Source organism: Suillus subalutaceus, assembly GCF_016647625.1.
Source record: "Suillus subalutaceus strain FC151 chromosome Unknown DFJ58scaffold_53, whole genome shotgun sequence".
Classification (NCBI taxonomy): Eukaryota; Fungi; Basidiomycota; class Agaricomycetes; order Boletales; family Suillaceae; genus Suillus; species Suillus subalutaceus.
In genome coordinates this window covers 132,461-155,644 of record NW_024540302.1, presented here as the reverse complement: position 1 = coordinate 155,644, position 23,184 = coordinate 132,461, and the positions used below count along the sequence as shown (strand labels likewise).

Genomic DNA, 23,184 nt, shown 5'->3' with positions numbered 1-23,184 from the left:
TCTCTGCTTTTAGTTAGGTCTCTGATTTCCCTATCATAAATCAACCTATTTCTTGGACAAGGACGAGTTGGTTGTGAAGCGTATGATTGTTGGTTGAATTACCAACTGTTCAGCGAGCACCTTTCAATAATTCTCAAGTCGCCCATAAGTTGCTTGGGAATGAAGCATGAGAGAGCCTGTACAGGAAAAAGGAAAGGTTCCCAGAAGTTGACCCGACATAAGCAGAACTTCCTTCAAAGTGTGCTGCATCTGAATTTGGGCCGTGCAAGAAACTGCTGCACAGCCACACAAACACTCTCACTTCGACTGTGAGTCGGCACCAAGTTGTGTCCACTATTCTCATGAATGGAGTAGAATTCACTCTTCTAGAACATTTACCTGTGCCTGTAGATGATGGAGCTGCAGATTCTAAGTCTCCGAGCTACCTCCGGTCCCTTTGTCAATATCTACGCGGATTCTTTCGAAAGATTCTCTTATTTCATATTTACCCTAGTAGCTGGGAGTGCCCAATCCTAATGGCTGGGACGTTATTCTCGGTGCTAGCACATACACGCCAGTAAGAGGGCTTACCATGTGCTTCAAGCGCAAGATCTCATATTCTTTGACATCCGTAGGTATCCCTCTTCTTTTTGACAAGTGGAAAATAACGGGATTGCATCACCCCACGTTTCCTTCGAATCAGGCCGCAAGACGCACAAAAAAAGCTTTGACTTCCGATCCCGAAATATCTATTATAAATGGTGCTTGCGCATCGAGTCCCCGACTCCGACAACTCCTGCCAGGACTCGTTACGCTCGGATGCTCCCATGCTTGACATCTTTCGATTCCCAGCCTAGATTTCGCTTTGCGTTTTTCACTTTGGTTGTTAGCTTTTCGGCCCGCAGGACGATGAAGCCACTCGGGTTGCTGCGAACTACTGTCTCTGAATAGGATGATATTTTTTAGTCTTCCCTTTATCATTTCCGTACCCATTGACGATCTCCCACAATGCACTAGCAAGCACTTCCATGTCATCGCTCTCCAGGCTCATAAGCACACCATCATTCCTTCGCGTCCTTGTAGTTTGTTCCACAAACCTACATCAATGTTGGTTTAATATGCCGGAATATGGATGGAAAAGATGTTGGCATAGGATGAGCAGGTGTGTAGATACTGATCCCATGGCATGAATGAGGTTGGATGCATGCCATATGATTGAGCAAGCTATTACACGGAGATCAGAGGTTCCTGTAGCGATGGCGAGTCACACCATGCATCAAATGCTGCCAGGTCTTGATCCAGTGACCTTCGAGTTATGTTTCACCTCGAAAAAACTGTACGTAGAATCACATATTGCTTCCGGTTCGTGCGATCAAAGCGTCAACATGATCCTCACCTTATTTGGCAAACCAGTCGAGAAGTTGCAGCACAGATCGGTGAATGTTGCCTCCGTCGCTGGAAAAGGTAGGGGGACCATGCCTCCCAGTTGTCCCAATCGAGAACATTTCCGCCAGTTCAAATGGTCAGCAATGTCCTCCCGACCGCCTTTGGGTCTGCGGGGAATTAGTTGGTTATATGCGCGTCGCCTGTCAAAGAGAACAGCATACCTCAGTGGCGCTGCAGATGTATAATACAAGTTGTTTTTCTACAATGTTCCATTAAGAAACCATATGTAGAGTTTTGCAGGAGACAAACATCACAGGTAAGTCCCCGAGATAGGTTACTTTCCAACGTAGACCATCGGGATGGACTTGATATTGGGCAGGTAATATCCGAGGGCTGATGGAGGCTTTTCAAGCACAATGTGTCGAACATTATTCTCATCGAGAAATCATTTTCAAATATTTATGTGCCATCAACACATTGACGATGTCAGGATAATTCGGGTCTGCGCCCGAAAGAAAGCTAAAGTTTAGTGTAGAAGCCTTGAGAAACTCCTCGCGGAAGAAGGTCGGGAAAGCATGCGAGTGGGTGTATCGTGCATCATTTTCGACCCCTGCAGTGGGCGACGATTCAGCAGATGGCTGGAAATGGTATGAAATAGGGCCTACCTGGAAGTTATCACAGTCCTCGACGAGCAGAGGAATGGCGCTCACAGGACCGGTCCAGAAAGAATTACAGAATACGGAATAGATTTTCCACAGATTGGGAAAAGCTCTGGGGATTGATGACGAGGCAGAACAGGTTGACAGGACTCGAATCGTTCAAAATAAGCCTGATCTGAATTGCGCCTTCAATAGCATAATCCTGCAAACGAAAAAAAGACCCACCTCGCTGACACGCAAATGAAGCCAGACGTCTTACTACATTTTGCTAGCCGTCCCTCGCTGATGCCGATCTGCCAAGTCTGGCAGCAGCTCGTTCTGAGCCCAAATTGGTACCACACGCGTGACCGGGATGATCAGAGTTCGAGTTACATAAATAACATTGCACAGCGATGTACCAACATAGAATCCAGCTATTTGATGGTCTGAACAAAGGAATGTAAAGGTCTCATACACTGAAAAAGTAGGCTATCAACTGAAGAAGAGTAAATTAACAGTAAGTATCATAACAAATCGCTAGCGAGCGTACACACAGACATACAAGTGTTTGCAACCAGCGCACCACCGACAGATGGTACTGACCACGAGAGTAAAGGGGTGTGCTTCGAGGGCGTGCTTAAGGAGACAAGGTTGGGGAGAAAGCCGGGGAGAATGGGCACAGCTTCAAGTTTGCACACGAACTGACACATGGGAATACGTTTGTGTTCGACAAAGCCCTTACCCACTAACGCGGGAGTCGGGGACTCGCCATTTTCCCAGTGTTTCTTTGGCAATGGAGGGTTCATGCGCACCCGAAGCATGATCCGAACTGCCAGGCAGTACTAGTTGCCTATCGATTTTGCGTGATTCCAAAGCTGAGAGTTGCCAATTACAGGTTTCCTGACCGTCATTCGCGCGGAATATTGAAGTCCAGCGGGCATTATGCCTGGTTGAGAACGCTGGTGAAGAAAATTTTAAACCGCAGACTTTGCATGCCGAGGTTAACATCGTGCGCCGGTTGATGTACTTGTGTGGAAAAAGTTAGAACAAGTTTCTCACCCAGTAACGTGGGTCAGGTTGCCGAATCTGAAGCGACGGCTTCAAGCTGGAAGATAAAATACCGTCGGAGACGTGTTCAACGCTGCACGTGCAGCGTGCACTGGTTTCATCAACTTTGTTATTATCACTACTATCTGACTAGTATCCTCTGAAAAGTATCACATGCAATACGCAAGCCTGGAGTTGAGTTGGTCCTTCTAGTCCTGACTCCTAGCCATCATCCCAGCTTGAAATATTGATAACTGCCAGTCCCGTTGAACGCGTTATCCAATCCCTACTACTTCAACTCACCTTTTGGCATTGAACTCGGGGACACGATGTTGGGCCAGCAGTCTCGCGACAGTTTGCGCCTTCTGGCCAGGATACCACCAATACCATTTTTTAACTTGCAGAAGTTACCGCGCAGCCAGTCGACGACGTTAGTGCTGTCGGCCTCCAAATATATCTTCTTCGTCTTGCTATTGATTAATTTTCGGTCTCTACCATTTGCCTGGCACAGTGAGTACGCATTCATTTTTACCAGTAATGTCGACCAAACGCAATGGCTTCCTTGAGTTCGCGTATTCCTGCCAGTCCTGCGACTCCGTCTCCAGTACTACCTCCTACGACTTCGCATCCTGTTCAGGCCCAAAGAGGTCAGGACAAGGATCCTTGCCGACTGGGGCGAAGGTTTATGCCCAATTGGCGCAAACCCCTTCGAGCTCGTGGCCGTTCAACATGGCTGGACAAGTACGTTTCAATCTAAGTCTCATGATATGTAAATTCACCCGACTTTAGGTGTGGACGACGCCGATTACAACGGACACCTCAGCAATTCAAGTTACGCGAAGGTAAGAGCTCAGTGTTTGCGGCCATCCAAATAACGCAATAATGACAACCTTCTTTGTTCAGGTCCTCGATATAGCTCGCTTGAAACTGGTTCTGAAGGCCATCCCTTCGTTCGCAAGGAGTGGTGGGTGGATGGCTCTGGGGTGTGCGTCAACTTCATTCTACACATTTCTCGATCAATATTCATTCCACACGTAGCTACTCACTTTCATTTCATTCGAGAAATACCGTTCCTGAGGAGCTACGAGATAAGACTCTCCATCGGGGCATGGGACCATAAATGGGTGAGCTCTTGGTGCTTATAGTATACACACAAGAAACCATCTAATATGGACAAGATGTACCTTATTGCTCGCTACGTCTCTTTCCCAAAGAACAGACATAGTGATACCACCTATAAACTACATGTAGACGAATCAGGTCAGCAACTGGGGACTAATAACGATAGTGCCGGACTATCAAAGACACCGACAACATCAAATGACTTTCCTCGGATTTTGCTGAGCACGCCTGCGGAAGACTTGACCACCCCTGCGACCCCCGGCAGTGTAACTGAAGCAGATTCCAACCTTCAAGCTGAAAAGACAGCAAAGGCAATGGAAGGCCTGGCTGCTGCACAGTCAAGAATGCTTGAGTCCGACGGTGCCGTACTTCACTGTGTGGCGATCTCACATATTTGCTTCAAGCACGGCCGCATTACAGTGCCTCCTGGCGTTATTCTCCCATGTGAAGGTTTCTCGAAACCTCCCAGTACTGCTGCTAGCCGCGCCGTTCTCGTCGACGAACCCTCCCCCTCACTGGAAGAAAGCCCAAGCATTACGCGTCGCTCCATCAGGCAGCATGCCCGCATTTGCAAAATTTCTGAAAGGAGGCTGGCGCGATGTGCCTGGAGACGAAAGGTGGTGGGAGGATGCACTGGATGGGCCAATAGAAGAGCAGCGAAAGGCAAATATCGAAGTCCTTGATTCCATCAGGAAAGGGATGGAAGGGGCGAGGTTCATTGGATAGTTAGTGAAAAAGTTTTCCATATCACCGAAAGCTAGCTTTCACTAAAACCACGTAACTCATGCCTCCTCTCGCCTCAACCCTGTTGTTGGTCGAGGCTATAAGACGGCTTTCTTCTCATCGAAGGCAGCCTCACTTACACACGGATTTTTGCCGCCGAGTCCTTTTCCAATTTATTGTTGGCCCAAAGTAAGGGGCAAATTTCGGAGATGCGCGTTCAAAATCGCAGTCACACAATATATTATTGCCAGCTCGACGCTCGACCCGCGGCGTTGGCATTGGCGTCGTATTGTTCTCATTCCAGCCAGAACTGACACTGACTACCGAGTGGCCCTGCTATTACTATAGCACTTTCAATACAAATTTATCAAACGAGTCGCAACGGCGCCGGCGCCAGCCCCTGACTCGCTTATTCTTCGTGTCCATTGAATTACAGCCATTTGCAAAACAATCATCAAAAATAAAACGGGATGTATAGCGTTGTTTGGATTACAATGTCCGGTCAGATACCACGAAGTTCTCGGGTGTGTGACGTCCTGCTATAACGTCCCATAGTACTGGAATACGGTTGATTGTCCGACGGAAGTTGAAAGTTCGTTGGTTTGACTTCTTGCCTTATTTCATTTTGTGTTGGCAAATGACTACTATATGTGAGTCAATGCATCGACTCGTAGAAGTCCATATTGACTAGTCTTAGCCAAGTGGTAGACTCGTAACGCGTAACCAGTCGCCTTCAACACAACGGCCCGGGTAACAAGGTGGGTGTGTGTGGGTAATGACTAGCCACTTCCCCTTTCCCACGGCGACAAGGCAGCACTAGCCAAGTGGTAAGGGTGATAGTTTCTCATACCTGGACATTGACTCATGAGGTTTCCTCGAGGTACACCTTAACTAGTCTTGGGCAAGCGGTTACAGAATCTAAATCTGTCCCCTTGGTCCGCAGGATCGAAACCTGCTGATGCCGAGGTTTTTTTCCCGTATCAGAGTTCGCCTTGACATTCACTCATGAACAGGTTTCCTCGTAGGTAATCTATGATGTTGTGGTAATAACTTGGTGAATACCACCTACTGGTCTTCGCCAAGTGATTACCATAACATCTATATCTTTTGGACTGTGCAGGTTCGAAACTAGACTGGTGACCAGCCCCTCTATGAGGCAAGCCGTCGATAGAGGTAGAGGGGCTGGTCACCAGTTAGTTCGAAACCTGCCGACGCATAGGTTTTTTTTCCCATTGGAACACGCCTTGACGGTTTCCTCAGAGGTTCATCTAAGTGGTCTTAGTCAAGTGGTCACCACAACAGGTTCAAAATCTGTTCCTCTTGGAGTTGGTTTGAAACCCGCTGACAACATTTTTGCAGTGTATAGATCCTCGGGAGGTCCATCTCAACCTAGGCCCAGTCATTGTGCCAAAACCTCCTTTTTTGTGATAGTCTGTCTATGAAAAGGACTTCACCTTCATGCCCCGCAGGGGTCGTCTCAGAAACGTAAGATATATCCCCGAGGTGCGTACGTGCCAACCTAGATTCTCAACAGACCGACCAAACCTGTCGAGATTCACCATCGAACGAAAAATGTTAATGGGGTTGGAGGCCAGAACGCAAGCTAAAGACACTGTGAGTGAGTCTGACAGTCAGGAAAGTTATGTAACCTCCCAACCTCGCTGAAGCCCCATCGACGGACACTCCTTCGGTCGTTGTCTCTTCCAATGCGACTAAGGATGACTTGAATTGAAAGTGGCAGACCAAGCCATATCGTTCTGGTGTGTAGTTTGCGTGCGCTCCTGTTTTATGTCGATGCCGAGGCGGAACCAAAAAATATTTACTTTCGATTGCCACAGCAAGACCTTGGCACCGGACAGAGTTGTCGACAGAGGTCAACGCAAAACTCTAGAACATCCCATAACGGAAAGCTCAAGACATCATGCAGGAGTGGCCTACTGAGGCATGCATGACGGGAAAAAGGGGCTCTGCGAGAACAAATGATTGTAACCAAAAAGAACCAAACACGGCAGAGGTCTTGGGAGATGGGAAACTGGTCGTGGTCGGAGATAACCTCGCTGCTGCCGCTGGGTTTGCAACAGCCAATGACCTGCGTGGCTCTGTAATTGGGTTTGCATGAAGAGTAATACCTCGTTGCGCGTCTTTGACAAGCTACAGTAAAGCGTGGCAGGGCTGTGGCTGCATTGGTGGAATGTCAGGCAAATGCTAGTATTCAGCAGTAACATTTTACATCCGTATTGCAGTCCAAGGCGCTAATGAGAGGTCCAGAATCTTGATAATAACAACGTCTACATGGTATCATCCAGTTTAGCACTGACTTATAATTTACACCACGAACATTAACTTTATTCCCAAATGTCGAGTTCAAAGTCTACGGAAGAAGTAACCACTTCGCAACAAGCTTCGGGAAGTTGGGGGTCCCCAGTCCAGTGACTGGGTCCCAGCCAGGAACAGCAGTGTATCCAGCAGTGCCGCATCCTTGATTTCCGCCCATGGTGATATCATTGAAAACGCCAGCAAAGTCAGACGAGTAGATCTTCATTACAACAGTTAGTGAGAAAAAGTAATCGTGATTTGAGGCAGACACTCACAGTTGGATTGATAAATCCTATCGGGCTCTTTCCAACTGCCAGGCGGGCATCGTTGACCATCGTCAAGACGGATCCACTGACTGGGGAAGAGCAGGACGTTCCATAAACCAAACTGAATGCACCATCAATAGCTACAACGTAGTTCTGTATACTATTAGCATTGGCTGGTAGATCTTCAACGACGAGAACTTACGGCTCCGTTAGCAGCAATGTCAGGGAAGCCACGGGACTGCGATAGGAGATCAAGATTAGATGCTGTCATTTACAAATTCTACTTGAGTAGCACACACCGTTCCTGAGGCGTTCCAGATATCGGGGGGATACTGAGGGTAATAATTTGTCAGATAGTACTCGACCGCTGTCTTCTGGTAATCAGGCATCGCAAAGTAGTTGCTGAAGCCACCTCCAGAATAGATGACTTGTTCACAGGCCCCTTCCGGCTCAAAGACCGTCGAACCAGGGTTGACCTGAGTAGCGCCAACAGATGTGATGTAGGGGCAAGTTCCTGGGAAACTGGGGTTGAAGATCGTGCCGTCCGGGGAAAAACTTCCTATGAAGAATATTGACGTTTCGCCACAAGCATGCTGAGAAAACTCACCGTCAGCCGTCAGACAGTAGCCATCGTTTCCAGCAACTCCATAGTCACCAGAGCTGTAGAGGACAGTAACACCCATCAAGCCAAGTTTGGCATACTCCGCGCATTGACGGGCAGTATAGAAGGGCGTCAGTTCAGCTTCGTCGTACGCATAAGATGTCGAGATAACATTAGTAGGGGCTGCAGTGCCGCAATCTTCAGGGCCCTCGTAGCCTCCGCCGTATGGGTCAGGGTAAATGGCGTCTTGAGTTGGATCATCTCCACCCTCAAAGGTGCAGTACGTGCCATCGATTGCGTCAAGGAAGTTGTTGAAAGAGGCACCTTCAAATAATTTCAGCAATGTCCTAATGCTACGTGAAAGCACTCACCCTCTACCATATCGCCAGCCTGATATAAGGTGATTGGCTGCGCAGCGGTGACGAGGTTCATCGAGTACTCAAGGTCAAGATCGGATTCACCGTTGTAGTCAAAGCCGGTGTATTCGGTTTGTGCATAGCCTAGCGAAAGGGTAACTGTCAGAACTCAAAGAGCTGTGATTCTGACAGACCTCCATCTATTGATATCATCTTGGGCGCAACTCCGACAAGGTCTTCGGAGAAATTGCTTTGGAACATATCCAGGTCAGGTTGCAGGTAGGCCTGTGGGGTGTACTCCACTATTTGCCAAGTCAACTCGTGCACCCAATATCATATTGCATAACTTACCGATTCCATAGCTGTTCTTGTCGGCTGCCAGCGGCTCGTAAACCAACCCATACAGAGCCCTCAAACAAACTGGGGTTATTTGTTGATCGCAATCTTCCAGTTCAGTCAGGAGAGTCTGGATTTCTCCAGTGGTCTTGGGGTAAGTGCCCTGTCCTGGCTGTCCAATAGAGCGCGCGGTCCCGTCGGCGGGGGAGCCAGAGCGCTTCGAGATTTTGGCGTCGAAATGTACAGTAGGAGTCACGAAGTCAACATGAGACTGGACATGCTCAGGCAAGTGGTATGAATCGCACGCTGCCATAACCGGTAAAGTTCACAAAATAATAAGATCGAGAAAATTACTCACCAACATGCTCTTGGCCAGTTTTGTGACCGTACACATGGTACTCGGTCTGCAGGAGACGCTCAGCCTCCTCTACAGTGGCTTGGACTTCGATCCAACCTCTGTTACGAGTAAGCTTGGCACGGGAGGAATCAAAACCGTTCTCTTCGAGCCAGGCAAGGACGGTTCCAATACTTTCAACGCTAGGCGAAAACTTCCTGAAAACTTCTCCGGCAGTCCAATGTTTGCCATATTTCGCAGACGCTGGGTGAGAGACTTCCGTTAAGTAGTCACCAATCGCGTCAATGTTGCTCTGCTTCAAAGCAAACCGCAGAGGCATGATAGCCGCATTGTCATGCTTTCGGTCGTATGACCATCCAGCGGGGACGTGCCCACGTCTCTCATGAACGCGGTAAGGCGACAAGATCGGGTCGGCAGAAGCCAACAGTCCAAGGGCAAGGGCCACAAAGGATGGGAGGAGGCGCATACTGATGATCTCGAGCGCATCCACCGAGAAAGCCTGTCGGTGATTTATAGCATCGATCGGGGGCAGACGGTGCTCGAAACCCGTAGAATTCCAGAAAGAGATAACAAGACAACCATGCGGGCAGTCGCTACTCGATGAAGGATCCATATGTGCCATGATGCCTAAGAATATCCATCAGCCATATGTTTAGCGTTGATTGATCACGATGCCCCCGACAACATGATGCTGGACCCAGCTACAAGTGGATCATTTTCCAGGCTGTGCTGTGAAAGTGAGGTTGGCGGGATCAATGGCACCTCACATGATGGTAAAGAGGGCGGAGTGTGGCACTTCCTATTCTAAACGAGATATCGCTCTGTACCATGTGTTTGGATGCACCGAACGCGGGCCCGCGGCCGCCTTATGGGTTTAAGCAGGCTTACCATTGTCAAGATTCTCCGGTTGCTGTTGCGTCAAACATGTGAGCTGAACAACAGCTGATCCTGCGGCAACCCAAGGGCCAGGACAATAATAATGCTGGACGGAACAGGAGTCTGCGGGATGAGTCTGAACAAGTTGATCAGAGCTAAACAGCAAGCGAGGCAAAACCTCAAGCTCACATGTCAAACAGGATGAATTACTGAGTCCCTTCATTTCGTGCTGTAATTGAATGAGCAAGAGTGTTGTACGAGTGCTCGTTCCTGGACAGGGCGATTGCAGTGCTATGACTTCACCTATTATCGTAGCACTGACCAGTCCTGTTTGCTCCAGTCGTCGACAAGTCCTCAGTACCCAACTTGAACACAACGAATTGGTGCTAAGACCACCGGTACTTAATCCCCGGCCAACAACGGTGGTAGGACCTGGTGGAGACTTTCACTTGGGAAGGGCCCAGGGAATGTAATGTGTGATCATTAAGATGCATTTGTAAGACTCGAGACAAGAATTTAAAAGAGAGGGACACGCGGTGAATGCCGTTGTCAAGAGATGACACACAACTTCAAGTTCAGCGCTGAGCGCTTCAGCACATTTCCAAGTAACACTACTTCTAACAAAGCCAATTATGTACCAACTACTGATCAAACGATCACCAGAATCCAACATTAAATAATAAATTCCGCATTAATAAAACTTGAAACCCTCAGGCATGATGAAAACGCCCCCTCTGGGACCGAAACGCATTACCGATACTCTCATACGCCGGGGGCGCCTCGCCCACCTCGCTCTCCATTCCCGACATTAGCCGTTCATACTGTGTGCTCCGCCCCACAAGTGTTTGCACGAGCGTCCCGTTGTGCCCCGCCGGCGAGTGATTCTCTGCAGACGACACGGTGGAGTCGATCGAGACTACGCGGTTCAATGAGACGGGCGTGTGCGGTTCGCTATCGTTCGGACCGCAGTGTGAGTTGCGCGAGGCCCGGAGGTCGCATGGACAGGATACACGTTTGCTGTCAAAGTCGCGTTCTAGTACCTCGTAGTATCTGGGTAGAGATGTCCATGCTGGGGTGCAGTGACACTGGAAACACGACTTGTTCAAAAAGGTGCGTTGAAATGGAATATATGCAAAGAGCTTACAGATAAGATGCGCACAGGCGTTTGGATTTGGATGTCAAATAACCTTCGTCTTCTTTGTCTGCGGGTCGGTCGCCTCGTCATCGCCACGCTCGACGCGAATGACAATCTTGAGTGTGTGATGGACAGTGACATTGCTCTTTTTGTTCCGATTGGAGAAATGAATGAGGGAGCAGTGTTGAGGAAGCTGCACTTCGTGGTGGAATGACCATGGTCCTGGACCCATGACAGCCATGGCCATCTCGTTCTCGTCGTCATGAGCGTTCAGGAGTTGGTAAAGAGGTGACTTTTGGAATGCCTCTGGGTCGTCGGAGATGAGAGGGAGTAACGGGTGGCTCTCGCCGTCAACCTCGTTTTCGAGTGAAAGCAAAGTTATTCGCTGTGTAGGCTGTGAGCGCACGGTCCGCCTGGTTGGTGTGTGGTACTCGATTCGTTCTGCACAATTCAGGTTCCATAACAGGCAAGCGCAACTGCAGCTACTCACCGTCGATATGGACAGATATTCGATGTACCTTGGCTTTCGTGAAAGGGACGATCGTGAGATCAATGGGTATGGTGCCGCCAGTGGGAAATCTGCGTCCCGATATTGCTATCAAATACTGCAGCTGTGACTCCCACTGGCGTTCAATGATGATGTTTTCCGAGTCCTCGGTATCCTCTTCACAAGGTGCTGCAACTACAAGGACATCACGTTGTGCAGTGAGCTTTGGTGTGAATGCACCGGGTCGGTGGACTTCAGCCTTCAGTCTCCAAATCATGGTTCCGTAATCGCATTCGATAGTGGGAGGCGAGTTATTTGGTATGGTAAATGAGATGGGATAGGTATATGTTCCTTAGAGCAAGGGTAAGCACGCTTCCGCACGAAGCGATACATATCAAAACCCACCTTTCTTGAATTCCTTCCAGCCCTCCCCCACTTCTTTATGTTCATCCTCCAGCCCTAAGAGTTCTCCTACCTTTCCCAAAGTAGAATGATGCTTGTGTTTATCATTTTCATGTGAGGGCTGCTCCGGTAACTTCCCCATTCCCCTGTCCAGCGTCCTCCCTCGTTCGCCGTCATGATTTATACTCTTGCTTCTCCTTTGTGATTCAGCACGCGGAGAACGCGACCTCACACGCTCAACCATCGTGTCGATCACATTGGCAACAGTGTATAACGAAAACCGGGAATGCTTTCTTCCGCGATCCTCGTGTACTGCTGCAGCATTTGAGACGGCGCTTGGACTCTGCGTTGGACTCTGCGACTCTACAGGAGATGTACGCGTGCGGGAACTGAATCGGGATATCTGTCCAGACAACTGCTCGTTTTCAGAGATGTCTTCAATACTTGGTCGACGGGAGAGGGAAATATCGCGGTGTGAGTATATGCTTGACGCAGAAGAACCAACAGTGTGCGCATGGAATGAGCCACGATGGCCTAGACCTGTAAGGTGTATAGATATGAGCAATCAAAAGCAGTTAGAAAATGACATACTCGGTTGGCCTGCTTCTATATTGTTCATGAACGCTCGTCGAAGGTCTTCGAGCGTCTGGGCTGGACTGTCATCTGGTTTGGGGTGACCAGAAGATTGAGAAATCGAGCCCGAGTGCGAGTGTGAGGGCGAGGGACGATAATCTGCAATAAACGAAGAGGAGTCCAGGGGTGGGCTATAAGGGGGGATAGGAGGAAGGTGGATAGTGTCTTGGTGGTGAGGTATATGACTGTCGCGTTGCAGAATAGTGTTATCACTGAAAGAACGCCCATTCGTTGAAGATGAAAGTTGGCGCGGATCCACGCTAGCGCTCCTGGTGTAGAATACTGGACTCGGAAGGCCATTTGGATGAGGCGCGTGTTGTGGAGATGGAACGGAACCATGCTCTCCGGGGTGATGGACTTCATCATGGGCATGGTCATAGTCGTAGTCACGGTCTGGAAGACCAGGGCCAACTGAGGCAGTACGTCGGGCAGAGGGCGACGACGCCGCTTGGAAGAAGACGGTAGATGCAGTAAACACCTTGTGTTGCTCTGTCACCTCTATGCGACGCGCACCAACCCCTATGTGGACATGAAGGATCATTACAAGTTTCTACGAAATCGAAGCACACGCACCTTCAAACGACGAAGTGGTGGCTTTCCCCTGCAATTCGATCTCAATGCTGGAGATGCGAGTGGGCTTCACGATGTTCAGGGTGAGCAATCCTCGAACAATCCCAGGCGCTGCATTGCCCTGGTTGTAGTCCCGACCAGTTGGATTGGAAGTGCGCAGAAAGACGACAGATTCAGTCAACCTGATGCAGAGAGTGTTCTTCTCGTGCTGGGTGCGATTCTGAATCATTTTATCACTTGAGCATGCGCTTCCTGATGCTGCGTCCCAGGATGGGCAAAGATGTTATGTCACGATACAGATTTGATGGAGATTAGCACGAGGCTAAATGCAATCAGTGTTCTGCAAGAACTTTGGAGTGAAAACCAACGTATAATAAAGGAGTCGAGCAGACGGTGTCTACCGTGACTCGTTGAGCGCCTAGCTACGGATCCAGACTCGACTCGAAAACTTTGACAACCGTCTGTAAAATGTTTCGGAGTTCAAGACAGGGACATTAATATGCCCTTCGGGATCAAGATCCGTGTTATCGGCCGAGTTGCATCATGCAGTACCGGTATCGCGTATGTAGTAAACGCCGCCAGTCCCTAGGCCTGACCGGGTTAATTGTTTAAATTTATTCATTCCTTCCCCTGGAGGCTTGTTCCACGATCTGTGCAACACAAATATCTCTACGGTAGTATCTTCATACATTTGACCGGCCCATCCCACATTCTGTTCATAATATCAGTTATCAATCACCTCCACGTCTTTCTTGAGGCAACTAAGGCACTGGGCGGAGAGTGGGAGGCATGACACGAAGGTGTATGAGCAAACCAGACAGGATCAGCATTATAAGAGACGAATGTATGTCCGACGGAACTGCGCTTGGTTGGTGCCGGAACACAATACAGTGCATGCATGACGCCATCTCGAAGCGAGCGCGTGAAAATGAGATGTTATCCTGTCCCAGGCGTACCAGAACGTCAGAAGTGGCACTCCCGACAGAGATACGGCGGGAGGAAGGTAGATTTGGCAGCTCAAGGTGTGAATTGCAAGGGTCCGCTGCTATTACGCACAGAAAGTAGCTGCCGTGGCAAAAATATCGCAGTAATACATGCATTAAGGGACCATAAAAAACTGGGTATGAGGGTATTTCGTGTGCAACATCATGCATCATGGTGCGGACGGTCAACTAATCATCAAGTGCGCTTCGCAAAACGGCGATTGCGGGAGATCTGAGGAAAGGAAACAACGAGCAAAAAAGCGACGGCGAGGGAGAGTAACAAGACTTGGCTTACATAAATGCAACGAGAATCCCAGCTTGGCGTGACACGTGACGATCAACCAATGGCAAGGGAGGTTCTCAGAAAAAGGAAATCATTTCACACATCAGCAATACGTTTGGCGCTGACAGAAGTTCAAGAACCCTCCCATTTCATGGAGTCAGGGACAGCGTCCAAGGTGAATGATAAGTACTAGTAACATTCTTACATGTATATGAATCGGTCGCTGAACAATGTTCCTTATTTGAAAAACCTTATTGTGATAGTATGTGTCCAAGAAGACAATGAGGATTAGGGAGATGTATAGAGGTATAAGTTTTTGAGAGTTCAAGAAATGAAATGAATAACGACGAGTCATGCTCAACGTCTAGGGATCAGGTAGAAAAAACACCCCCATCGCAAGAACAGCGCCCCCGAAGCACACGGTCACAAAAATGCTAACCTCCTTTGATTGCAGCGCCCACGCATATGCCATGATACCCATGATTGCGAGTATAAACCCAAACCCAGCGAAGAGAATGCACAGGGTGTGCACGCGGCTCAGAAGATGCGATGAAATCGTAGGACTCCAAAAGCCAACCTGCTCCAGGTGTGGGTCCCTAACAAATATAGGAGGTTCCGCAGGTTGCGATCCCATCCGCCGCAGCGCTGGGGGGTCACATTTGGTATCCGTGTGGTTATCTAATGTGCCCGAGTTCTCCGGGTCAAATTTCTGGGCGTCATTGTCTTGAGCATCTCTCTCGATGTCTTGGACCTGGAATGAACCATTCACTGGAGATGCTGTGATCTGAAATCCTTTGGCTCTGCCTTCTGCGAATAACTCTTCGTTTGAGGCTTCTTTCAGTTTGTATCGGATCAAAAGGAAGGCTGCAAGGAATGATAGGACAGCTGCGCAATTAACGTGTTGCGCACGAATAAGTCATTGACTATACCCCGGTGATAACCCAACTTACCTGCGTAAACGTGCATGATCAATGCACCCAAAAATCCTGCATTCGCAGCTTTGAGGAGACCTGACAAGGCGTTGACTGCATTCGGATCAGTATTCACTGGCACCAACATCCCTGCTTCTATAGATGCAAAGAATGTCGTCTGTGCAATGCCCAAGGAGATTGTTCATCAGATGAATGTCGGTCAGCAGGCAAGCCATGACCTCACAATTACACTGATGAGCTGCAGTCGCTCCTGCCACGAGTTCACGAGGTTTGTCATTGCCCGCTTCCGAGCCTTTTCGTCTTCTTTGTCTTGGTCCTTCTGCGTGCCTGTACGGAAAGTCAGCAGAGATCTTTCATTCGAGGCACTGTGATATACGTTTTCTGGGAGGAAAAATGACATTAAAGTCGCGTTCGTCTTCCTCTACGTGTCCGCCAAGCCCCAGTTGCTTGAACACACCGGGCGCTTCTGTGCGAGTTGGTAATTCAATGTTGCTTGCTTGAACTAATTCTGCTCGTCCATGATCATATTTTGAGTACCTCAATTCGGGCGAAGCCAATGAAAGACCTCACCTCCAGTCGTATGGAATCGTCGTGAGGTCATTATAGTGCTCAGTGCAGTCGTGAGGACACGAATTATGTTGGGTTAAGGATAGTCACAGGAATGACATCTAACTTGGGCCGTGTTGTATATAAAACGTTACAGCGCCAAGAGCGACCCTTGGGGAAAGCTATACCGTGTAGGTCACATTTGATCCGATTCCGAGGCACCGACAAAAGAATTGCCAGCGCTGTTCCTATTCATGGTGGCAACTTGAAACGGGGTCCATTTATGTAAAACGGCTCCGATGTGCTTGGACCAAGGGTGATGTAATCGAGAAGATATAAGCTGTCTTCTCAGAATGTTAAGCGTTTTAAATTTTGTCATTCACCGTTCACTAGCACTGTTTGTTTGTCATATTGCACAGTCAGAGGGGGACTCCGGGGAAACCCCTCAATATGTAGCCTGAAAGCCTGAGAGTGGCGTTTGTGGTTAGCGTGCAATCAGAATGAATCCAAACATTTTGCTCTTGGCAGACGAGATTACTGCAACATGTCAACGTAATGTGAACTTGGCAGCGGCATGTAAAAATGTGCTTCTTGGAAACATGTGGAGCTAGCGGTCCCCCGAATGCCACGGTGCCATAGATTTTTTGGAGATCAAGCTCCAAACTACATAAATATGTGATCGCAGCTGACCGCGGACAGTAACCCACGAGGCATGGTCTATATATGCTGGTTCAGATCCTACTGGTACGCAGCCTTACTAGGCCTCACCTACAATTTGGCACCGCTTATGCAGCACGCTTCGAGGCCGAAAAAGACGAGAGCGACAACTTGAAGAGATAGTCACATGCATCTGGCCACGAAGAGTCGCATACATGCGGCTATCAGCCTGGTCTGCCTTGAAGAGCTTCGTCCAGATACCGCAGCCGGCGACAGAGTTTTTGAGAGGGAAGGACTGTCCACAAAACAGGTTTGATTAGCTTTTAATATTTCAAGAGTTTCCCGATAATTTTGTTCGTCGTTTGCTTCAGAAGTTCTTGTCACGTGTTATCTCAGTCTGTCCGGCAGTCGACTAGTCATGGACCATGGTGCGCGGCGTGCGCGTACTATGATGTATATATATTTTTCACACAGGATGGCTCAGCCGGTGGTTCTGCTTCTCGTGTCAGCTCATTGCACACGGTAAATTCCTTGTGTCGGCTTGGCAAGCACGATGACTCGCATTCTTGGCCCACACACGCGCATTGCCTATTGCCTCCAGGCGTTCCTTCGCTTGCTATGTCGGGTACCTTGGGCAGTGCAACTAGGTTCTCTCCAAGTAGCGTTGCTGTGGAATTATTGATCTTTCCAGACCTGTCTATATGTGGCATTACATGCTTTACTCTATCTTCGTACCGGGTAAAAATTATTAACAGAGTCTCGCAAACTTGCACTGACCGCATCTATGTACTGATAACTTTCCTCCACCAATTTCCGGGACCTCTGGGGCTCGCTACGACTGCTGGTCCCTGCCATTCTTTTCTCCAACTACCCGAGTGTCCATTGAGAACAAACAGACGTCCATCCCCCTTTCTCAGTTCTTGCCGCAGCGAGCCAAATGGCGCTGTCCTTGACGTCTTGTGACCCGCCTCCATCACGATTGACAGCTTGATCCTGATCCGCTCCGACCAGGGTCTGCGGGAAAATACTGATGATAACCATCCGTATCCTTGGCTCCAGTAAAATAGCTTTTACGTCCCCAATGAAGAGTTCATCGTTCTCTGTGTTTGCGTGCGCGCGACGGGGAAGTGCGATGTGCGTTAATGTCGGGAAAACCTCTAGAAGTGTGCAGCGGCGAATACCATGCATGAGCTGGTTCCGCGATGTGAAGGTGGGTGACGTGGTGGAATATAGTAGCTGGTGATAAATCACCCAAAGCGCTGGTGGTGTCATATTGCAGAGCGGAATGTGGGGTTGAAGGACGTGTGGTAACTCGGAGTCGCCGGGAGGGAATGTATGGGTGTGGAAGGTGCCGAGGGCCGCCATTGAGCAATTAGGAGGAATCGTGCAACGTGTTTTGGCGAAAGTCGACATAAGAACCGAGCAGAAGCTCGGTAACGCTGAGGTTTTCAGGTGCACCTTCCTGCCTCTGAATCCTCTGCAATTTTCTCAATGTCCCGCAGGACGTGTGCCCACTGAGAAGGTATGGTTATCGATGTGTGCTCCAGAGCATGCAGTAATGATGGTGGCAATGTCGCTGTCGGACACTTTCGAGCCTAGCTTTCGCAACGTGAACACTGCGAGATCAGTGTACATCGATGCATGTGTGATTGCAAGGACGCTTCACAACATTTTGCAGGAAGGCGAAAGTAATGGCCACCTTTCCCGTTCTTCCAGGCCTGCTCGCCTTTTGAGCTTCATCCGACAGTTCTTCGAAACAGTAAGACATCCTTCTCTCTATCGAGAACTACAGTGCGATACAGCACAGTGTTCGCGAGGTCATGAAGGTGACGGGAGGTCAGAGTCACAGCGTGGATGCCGCTTGGTATCTCTGTTCTTTTGAGTCCCTTCGAGTCCGTTTTGATGGTGCCAGCAATAGGTGGTTTGTGGTCAGGCCACGTAGAAGAAAGAACGACTTCGGAGATGATCTGCAAAAGTACTTCGTTTGGGAGGCTTTCTAGAGCCGGAGCTGAGGAAAATTTTGCGTTGTCAAATGGGATCGGCATGCTGGCGAGCTTATCGTGGAACTTCTCTATAAAGTGGATCAGTCCTTATAGGACCTTGTGGTGTCCGGAAGTTGCGGTTTCCCGATGACGGAGGGGACTGGTAAGCAAGTAAAGAGGAGTCACCACATCCGGTTTGTCACGGAGCTCCACTCACGAAGAAAATGGATGGCCAGTTTCATTCGACCGTTCATAGCTAGTGAAGCAGAATTTCAACATATATCCAGATTCAGGAGGTGACTCAGGACGTCCCGACTCCCCACGAGATTAGTGGGAGGTTTTGTCATGCTTAGAGTCAAAGAACGTTCGTGGGAATAAGCTTACGTACATCGGCACGGGGTGACCCGATCTATTTTCTTTGGCCCGGGTGTGATCGTCTCAATCCCCCGGTCGTGTTCCATGGTGTGTCTTGTCGGTCGGCATGGATGGTCTTTTCGACGGTCACACTTTGAATCTGAAGCTTATATTCATTGCAGTGTCCTTTCGTCAGTTTGCTGCAGCTCATGGCCTGCTGCTGCATCCTCAGCGCTGTTGAGACAACATAATGATCCCCTAATTTCATTATGAGGATACCCATTATGACAACAGGTTGCAGAGTCCGACCGCTCCCCCTTTGTGGTCTACTGCACTGGCTCCAGTACACCGCAAAGCTGCCTGCCGAGGCATCCAATGGACGGCTGTCAGGTAATGCTTAAAGAAATCAAACTCCTCCCTCAATGCCTCTATCACCGCTAACAACTGCATGGGGGATTCCAAGGGGAAACACAAGGCCAGCAATGATCTCCATAACAAACAGCTAGCGCAAGAAATGCCAGGCGACCGAGTTCTCCTCCGATGAAGACTTTGCGGACGACAACGAACATGTAAACGTTGGCAAAGAGTTCGATGCCTAAGCGATGCAGGTGACGGAAGATTAGGTGTGTTGTTTGAACGCCGTGCTCCAATATTGTACCTTCTTCAAATGTCGTGATGCCCGATGATTTTGCCTTCTCCAAATGTACTTTATGCTGTGGTTATAGTGCCCAGAATGCGATCAATGATTCCGCCATCAACAAGAGGTTCACACAGATAGGACGAGGTTGTTTCCTTGAGATAAGAAGTAAAGATGGAACTCTCTTCATTGCAACGCACAGCTTCAGGTCAAATATGACGAGTTTCACTGACGGTTCTAGAGCTTTGACGTCGTCCGGTGCTCTCCATTAATATTCTCAGGTGGCGCAGGTCGCCACATCCCGAATGTCAGGAACATAAGTAACATTCAAACCTAGTACACACCGGTATCAGGTACGATTTGGAACATCCTCCACCCAGAGACCATCCTACCGGGCCGCCATCAGATGCATCAAACTCGATATCCCACGAGACCCATTTCCGAGGAGCCCGGACTACAAAGAAACTGTGAGTCTTACAAAGTGTCAAGCATCTCAAGTAGCAGACGAACATTATCTCGGACATATTCGTTGGTGCGCTGGTATTCTCTGGGTCATTGGCTATAGATTCGACAATGATCTTGTGCTGGTTGCATAAGAGGTCGCTGAATGTCTGGGCGCTGCCAGTTATTCCAAGGTTTCCTTTGTTGTAAAGATAGTGACCTATCAGAATAATCTCTCCAAGTCAAGGATGCCACGCTTAGAAACTAAATGGAACTCACGAGTTCAAACGTGCTCTTACATGCGCGCTAAAGATTGTAGTCCACATGATATGGTATGGACCATCGGCGATCTGGTCCGTCCAGTAGTGTAGCTGTCAGTACTTCTAGCCGTTAGTACTTCGTGCTTATCCCAGCCTCTTGCACAATTACAGTCATCTGCTATGGCAGCGACAACATCGAATGACCTTATCTGCTTCACAAATTGCTTCCTCCCGCAGGAAGACGGTGGTTTAATTGAAAAGGATTTGTGGATTGATGAGCGGCGTGGTGTCATACTAGATGCGCAGGTGGGTCACCTATAGACGTGTGTTTGGGTCAGATTTAGCAATTATTCGTGTCCAGCGAACCTTTTTCCTGCGCAAGGAGCGTCCGAATACCATTATTGATCTTGGGGGAAACATCTTGAGGTGAGTGTCCTGAACTCGGCAGAGTCGGGCAGACACAGTACGGGCCTAGAACTTGTTTAACCGACGCCCCCTGTTACGTATTTTCGAGTCCTGCCAAGTAACAAACTAAATTATTTTGAACAGTCCAGGCTTTATTGACACTCAGATCAATGGAGGCTTTGGTTTTGACTTCTCTGTCTACGAAGGCGACGACCAAACTTATCGAGATGGGTTGAAGTTAGTCGCAGAGAGAATTGTTGAGACGGGTGTCACTTCGTACGTTGTCAATGTATCTACCACCCACTCCTTCATAGCACCTTATTTATTTGTCGATTCTCAGCTTGGTCCCCACGATCATCGTAAGCTTCCAGTCCTTGGGTGTTTCGTTCGCAATAACATATGTGTACCATGACAGACTCAAGAAAAGGCGTTTTACCCCAAACTTCTTAACCTGCTTCGTCCATGGTCACCTCCACGCGCAGCACACCTCCTCGGGTGGCATGCCGAGGGGCCGTTCCTACAGATGTCCAAACGAGGCGCCCATTCGCCCGCGTTAATCATACCTGCCTCAGAAGGTTTCAAGACTTTTGAGTTTATTTACAGTCCAGAGAACCTAGCAGAAGCGGAAGGCTGGCTCATGTCAGGCGAATCTACCCTCCACAACACTGTGGGTGTGCGCATCATAACAGCTGCGCCTGAGGTCGAGGGCGTTATGGAGGCTATTAACGAAGCCAGCAAGCGTGGAATCTGTTTCAGTATTGGACACAGGTATGATCTTGTTAAAATTGACGAGCTAAGTTACGCCTAACGAAGATAGCATGGCTACGACGGATATTGCAACTGCAGCAGTACGGAATGGTGCGAGATGCATCACACATCTCTTCAACGCAATGCCACAGCTTCACCATCGCGATCCGTCTATCATTGGTTTACTTGGAGCTTCTCCTTATCTATCCCCGTCTTCTTCAGCTTTTTTGCCGTTCCCTTCCGCTATCATCAGTGCCCTCAATGCCTCAATGTCTTCGCTTCCAATCACCAAGGACCCATTAATCGATCACATATCGGAAGCATTTGATGAGATTAAGACACCCCCTCAGACACCCATGCTCCTTGCGGAACGTGCTTACAGGAAATCTCTCCTTCCCACAGGCAAGTCGATGTCGAGCCCGGACTCTGCCGCTATCACCGCCATTCCCCTGGGGAGTAGGCAACCGAACGAAAGTGAGCCAAAGAAAGATTTGACGACTATACTATTCGATCGACCATTCTACGGGATTATCGTGGATGGGATTCATTCTCATCCCAACTCCGTGAGAGTGGGTTCTTATTGTTGATGTGCATCTGGATTGTATTTGATATCTTCGGCAGCTGGCGTACAGTGCTCATCCAGATGGGTGCATATTGATTACCGATGGTATGCGCCATTGTTTTGCGGAGTTGCTTTACTGACGTTCCCACAGCCATGAAGATTCTAGACCCACACCTCAAGGATGGTGTTCACGACTGGCGCGATGGCCGTCGATTTTACAAGGAGGGCGATAAGCTTTACGTGGAGGGCACCACCACCCTTGCCGGAAGGTTTGTTTACACTCCATACCTGTTTTCCATATTAATGGCTGAACGTCAGCGTGGTCACCCTCGACAAATGCGTACGGAACTTCGTGCGCTACACGGGCTGCTCCATCGGTCAAGCTATCGTCTGTGCAACTTACAATCCTGCAAGGTAAGCAAAAAATTGATCCCGCACGCCTTGCCTTAATACAATTTTCTAGGTGCCTTAACATTGAGAACAAGAAGGGTACGCTGCGCGCGGGTGCAGACGCGGACTTGGTGGTACTTGACCACCAAGGTAACGTGTTAAGCACCTGGGTGAAGGGCGAGATGGTGTGGGCGAGGAAGTAGTCTCACCATATTTCCGATAGCAGTCCAAGGATCCTCCATGATTCTCGTCAATGTTTCACCTTGAGCTTGAGGGACGCCCGGGTCAATTACCCTAGACAATGCTTCGGATATTGACGGTGCCAATGTCGTTGAGCCTCATGATTATGCTGTAACTTTTGCCAGGTGCCCTTGGGGACTAAAGCTATGACTCGGATCAATGAGTACCAGGGTACTAAACGGTAATAAACATGAAAAGTTGAACTCGTAACATTGATTACGAAGGAAGGTTGGGATGTAAGTTGGCCTATATGTAAAAGCCACCACGACTCCCCACGGAAATCGCGTCGTTAGCAGATATGACCAGCTACGTCGGGCCCCGGGGCAGAACATGCTTACTATGGTTCGGCGCTGCTGACTAATCACCTTGCTGTTTTGATTTTCTGCACCCGGGTCTAGCTTCGAGTGATGTAAGATGCAAGGAAGCTGTGGTTGAACAAGCAACGAGTAATTACAGGTCCAGGGTCATGACTTGGTCCAAATTTGTTGGCCCTGACAATGTTACAATGGTTGAAGCTGAAGGTTAGGGTGATGGATA

At 48.9% G+C, this 23,184-nt stretch overlaps 9 protein-coding genes across 9 annotated transcripts; 3 read left to right on the top strand and 6 right to left on the bottom strand.

The window, feature by feature from the left end:
* Positions 1–1,153: 1,153 nt before the first annotated feature.
* DFJ58DRAFT_384359 (uncharacterized protein) lies at positions 1,154–1,965 on the bottom strand. Its single transcript, XM_041380138.1, has 4 exons — positions 1,675–1,965; positions 1,587–1,624; positions 1,376–1,532; positions 1,154–1,313 (listed from the first exon to the last, which is right to left on the bottom strand). Exons 1-4 carry the CDS (start codon positions 1,801–1,803, stop codon positions 1,293–1,295), a joined length of 345 nt encoding a protein of 114 aa, XP_041243917.1. The 5' UTR covers positions 1,804–1,965; the 3' UTR covers positions 1,154–1,292.
* Positions 1,966–3,136: 1,171 nt separating this feature from the next.
* Positions 3,137–5,223, top strand: DFJ58DRAFT_788562 (uncharacterized protein). Its single transcript, XM_041390160.1, has 7 exons — positions 3,137–3,560; positions 3,618–3,791; positions 3,840–3,892; positions 3,954–4,035; positions 4,089–4,174; positions 4,229–4,622; positions 4,654–5,223. The coding sequence occupies exons 1-7, from the start codon at positions 3,380–3,382 to the stop codon at positions 4,896–4,898; spliced, it is 1,215 nt and encodes a 404-aa protein (XP_041243916.1). The 5' UTR covers positions 3,137–3,379; the 3' UTR covers positions 4,899–5,223.
* Positions 5,224–7,082: 1,859 nt separating this feature from the next.
* DFJ58DRAFT_788558 (peptidase S8/S53 domain-containing protein) lies at positions 7,083–9,606 on the bottom strand. Its single transcript, XM_041390159.1, has 9 exons — positions 9,129–9,606; positions 8,786–9,076; positions 8,629–8,736; positions 8,450–8,578; positions 8,085–8,402; positions 7,777–8,036; positions 7,680–7,715; positions 7,487–7,630; positions 7,083–7,431 (listed from the first exon to the last, which is right to left on the bottom strand). The coding sequence occupies exons 1-9, from the start codon at positions 9,589–9,591 to the stop codon at positions 7,267–7,269; spliced, it is 1,914 nt and encodes a 637-aa protein (XP_041243915.1). The 5' UTR covers positions 9,592–9,606; the 3' UTR covers positions 7,083–7,266.
* A 1,291-nt stretch (positions 9,607–10,897) lies between these two features.
* Positions 10,898–13,780, bottom strand: DFJ58DRAFT_384275 (uncharacterized protein). The gene is made up of 6 exons (XM_041380137.1): positions 13,232–13,780; positions 12,617–13,177; positions 12,029–12,565; positions 11,627–11,974; positions 11,146–11,577; positions 10,898–11,086 (listed from the first exon to the last, which is right to left on the bottom strand). Exons 1-5 carry the CDS (start codon positions 13,455–13,457, stop codon positions 11,180–11,182), a joined length of 2,070 nt encoding a protein of 689 aa, XP_041243914.1. The 5' UTR covers positions 13,458–13,780; the 3' UTR covers positions 10,898–11,086; positions 11,146–11,179.
* An 894-nt stretch (positions 13,781–14,674) lies between these two features.
* Positions 14,675–16,355, bottom strand: DFJ58DRAFT_384220 (uncharacterized protein). Its single transcript, XM_041380136.1, has 5 exons — positions 15,997–16,355; positions 15,803–15,934; positions 15,650–15,753; positions 15,445–15,583; positions 14,675–15,379 (listed from the first exon to the last, which is right to left on the bottom strand). The coding sequence occupies exons 1-5, from the start codon at positions 16,025–16,027 to the stop codon at positions 14,859–14,861; spliced, it is 927 nt and encodes a 308-aa protein (XP_041243913.1). The 5' UTR covers positions 16,028–16,355; the 3' UTR covers positions 14,675–14,858.
* A 1,141-nt stretch (positions 16,356–17,496) lies between these two features.
* Positions 17,497–17,994, bottom strand: DFJ58DRAFT_727969 (uncharacterized protein; the record flags this gene model as incomplete). The annotated part of the gene is made up of 1 exon (XM_041385534.1): positions 17,497–17,994. The coding sequence occupies one exon, from the start codon at positions 17,992–17,994 to the stop codon at positions 17,497–17,499; it is 498 nt and encodes a 165-aa protein (XP_041243912.1).
* Positions 17,995–18,390: 396 nt separating this feature from the next.
* DFJ58DRAFT_788543 (uncharacterized protein) lies at positions 18,391–18,934 on the top strand. Its single transcript, XM_041390158.1, has 2 exons — positions 18,391–18,771; positions 18,829–18,934. Exon 1 carries the CDS (start codon positions 18,484–18,486, stop codon positions 18,760–18,762), a length of 279 nt encoding a protein of 92 aa, XP_041243911.1. The 5' UTR covers positions 18,391–18,483; the 3' UTR covers positions 18,763–18,771; positions 18,829–18,934.
* Positions 18,935–19,065: 131 nt separating this feature from the next.
* Positions 19,066–19,785, bottom strand: DFJ58DRAFT_788542 (uncharacterized protein). The gene is made up of 2 exons (XM_041390157.1): positions 19,466–19,785; positions 19,066–19,409 (listed from the first exon to the last, which is right to left on the bottom strand). The coding sequence occupies exons 1-2, from the start codon at positions 19,532–19,534 to the stop codon at positions 19,248–19,250; spliced, it is 231 nt and encodes a 76-aa protein (XP_041243910.1). The 5' UTR covers positions 19,535–19,785; the 3' UTR covers positions 19,066–19,247.
* Positions 19,786–20,112: 327 nt separating this feature from the next.
* Positions 20,113–22,859, top strand: DFJ58DRAFT_384150 (carbohydrate esterase family 9 protein). The gene is made up of 10 exons (XM_041380135.1): positions 20,113–20,609; positions 20,665–20,729; positions 20,853–20,984; positions 21,049–21,067; positions 21,124–21,476; positions 21,526–22,024; positions 22,077–22,122; positions 22,169–22,286; positions 22,336–22,431; positions 22,481–22,859. Exons 1-10 carry the CDS (start codon positions 20,484–20,486, stop codon positions 22,608–22,610), a joined length of 1,584 nt encoding a protein of 527 aa, XP_041243909.1. The 5' UTR covers positions 20,113–20,483; the 3' UTR covers positions 22,611–22,859.
* The last annotated feature ends 325 nt before the right edge of the window (positions 22,860–23,184 follow it).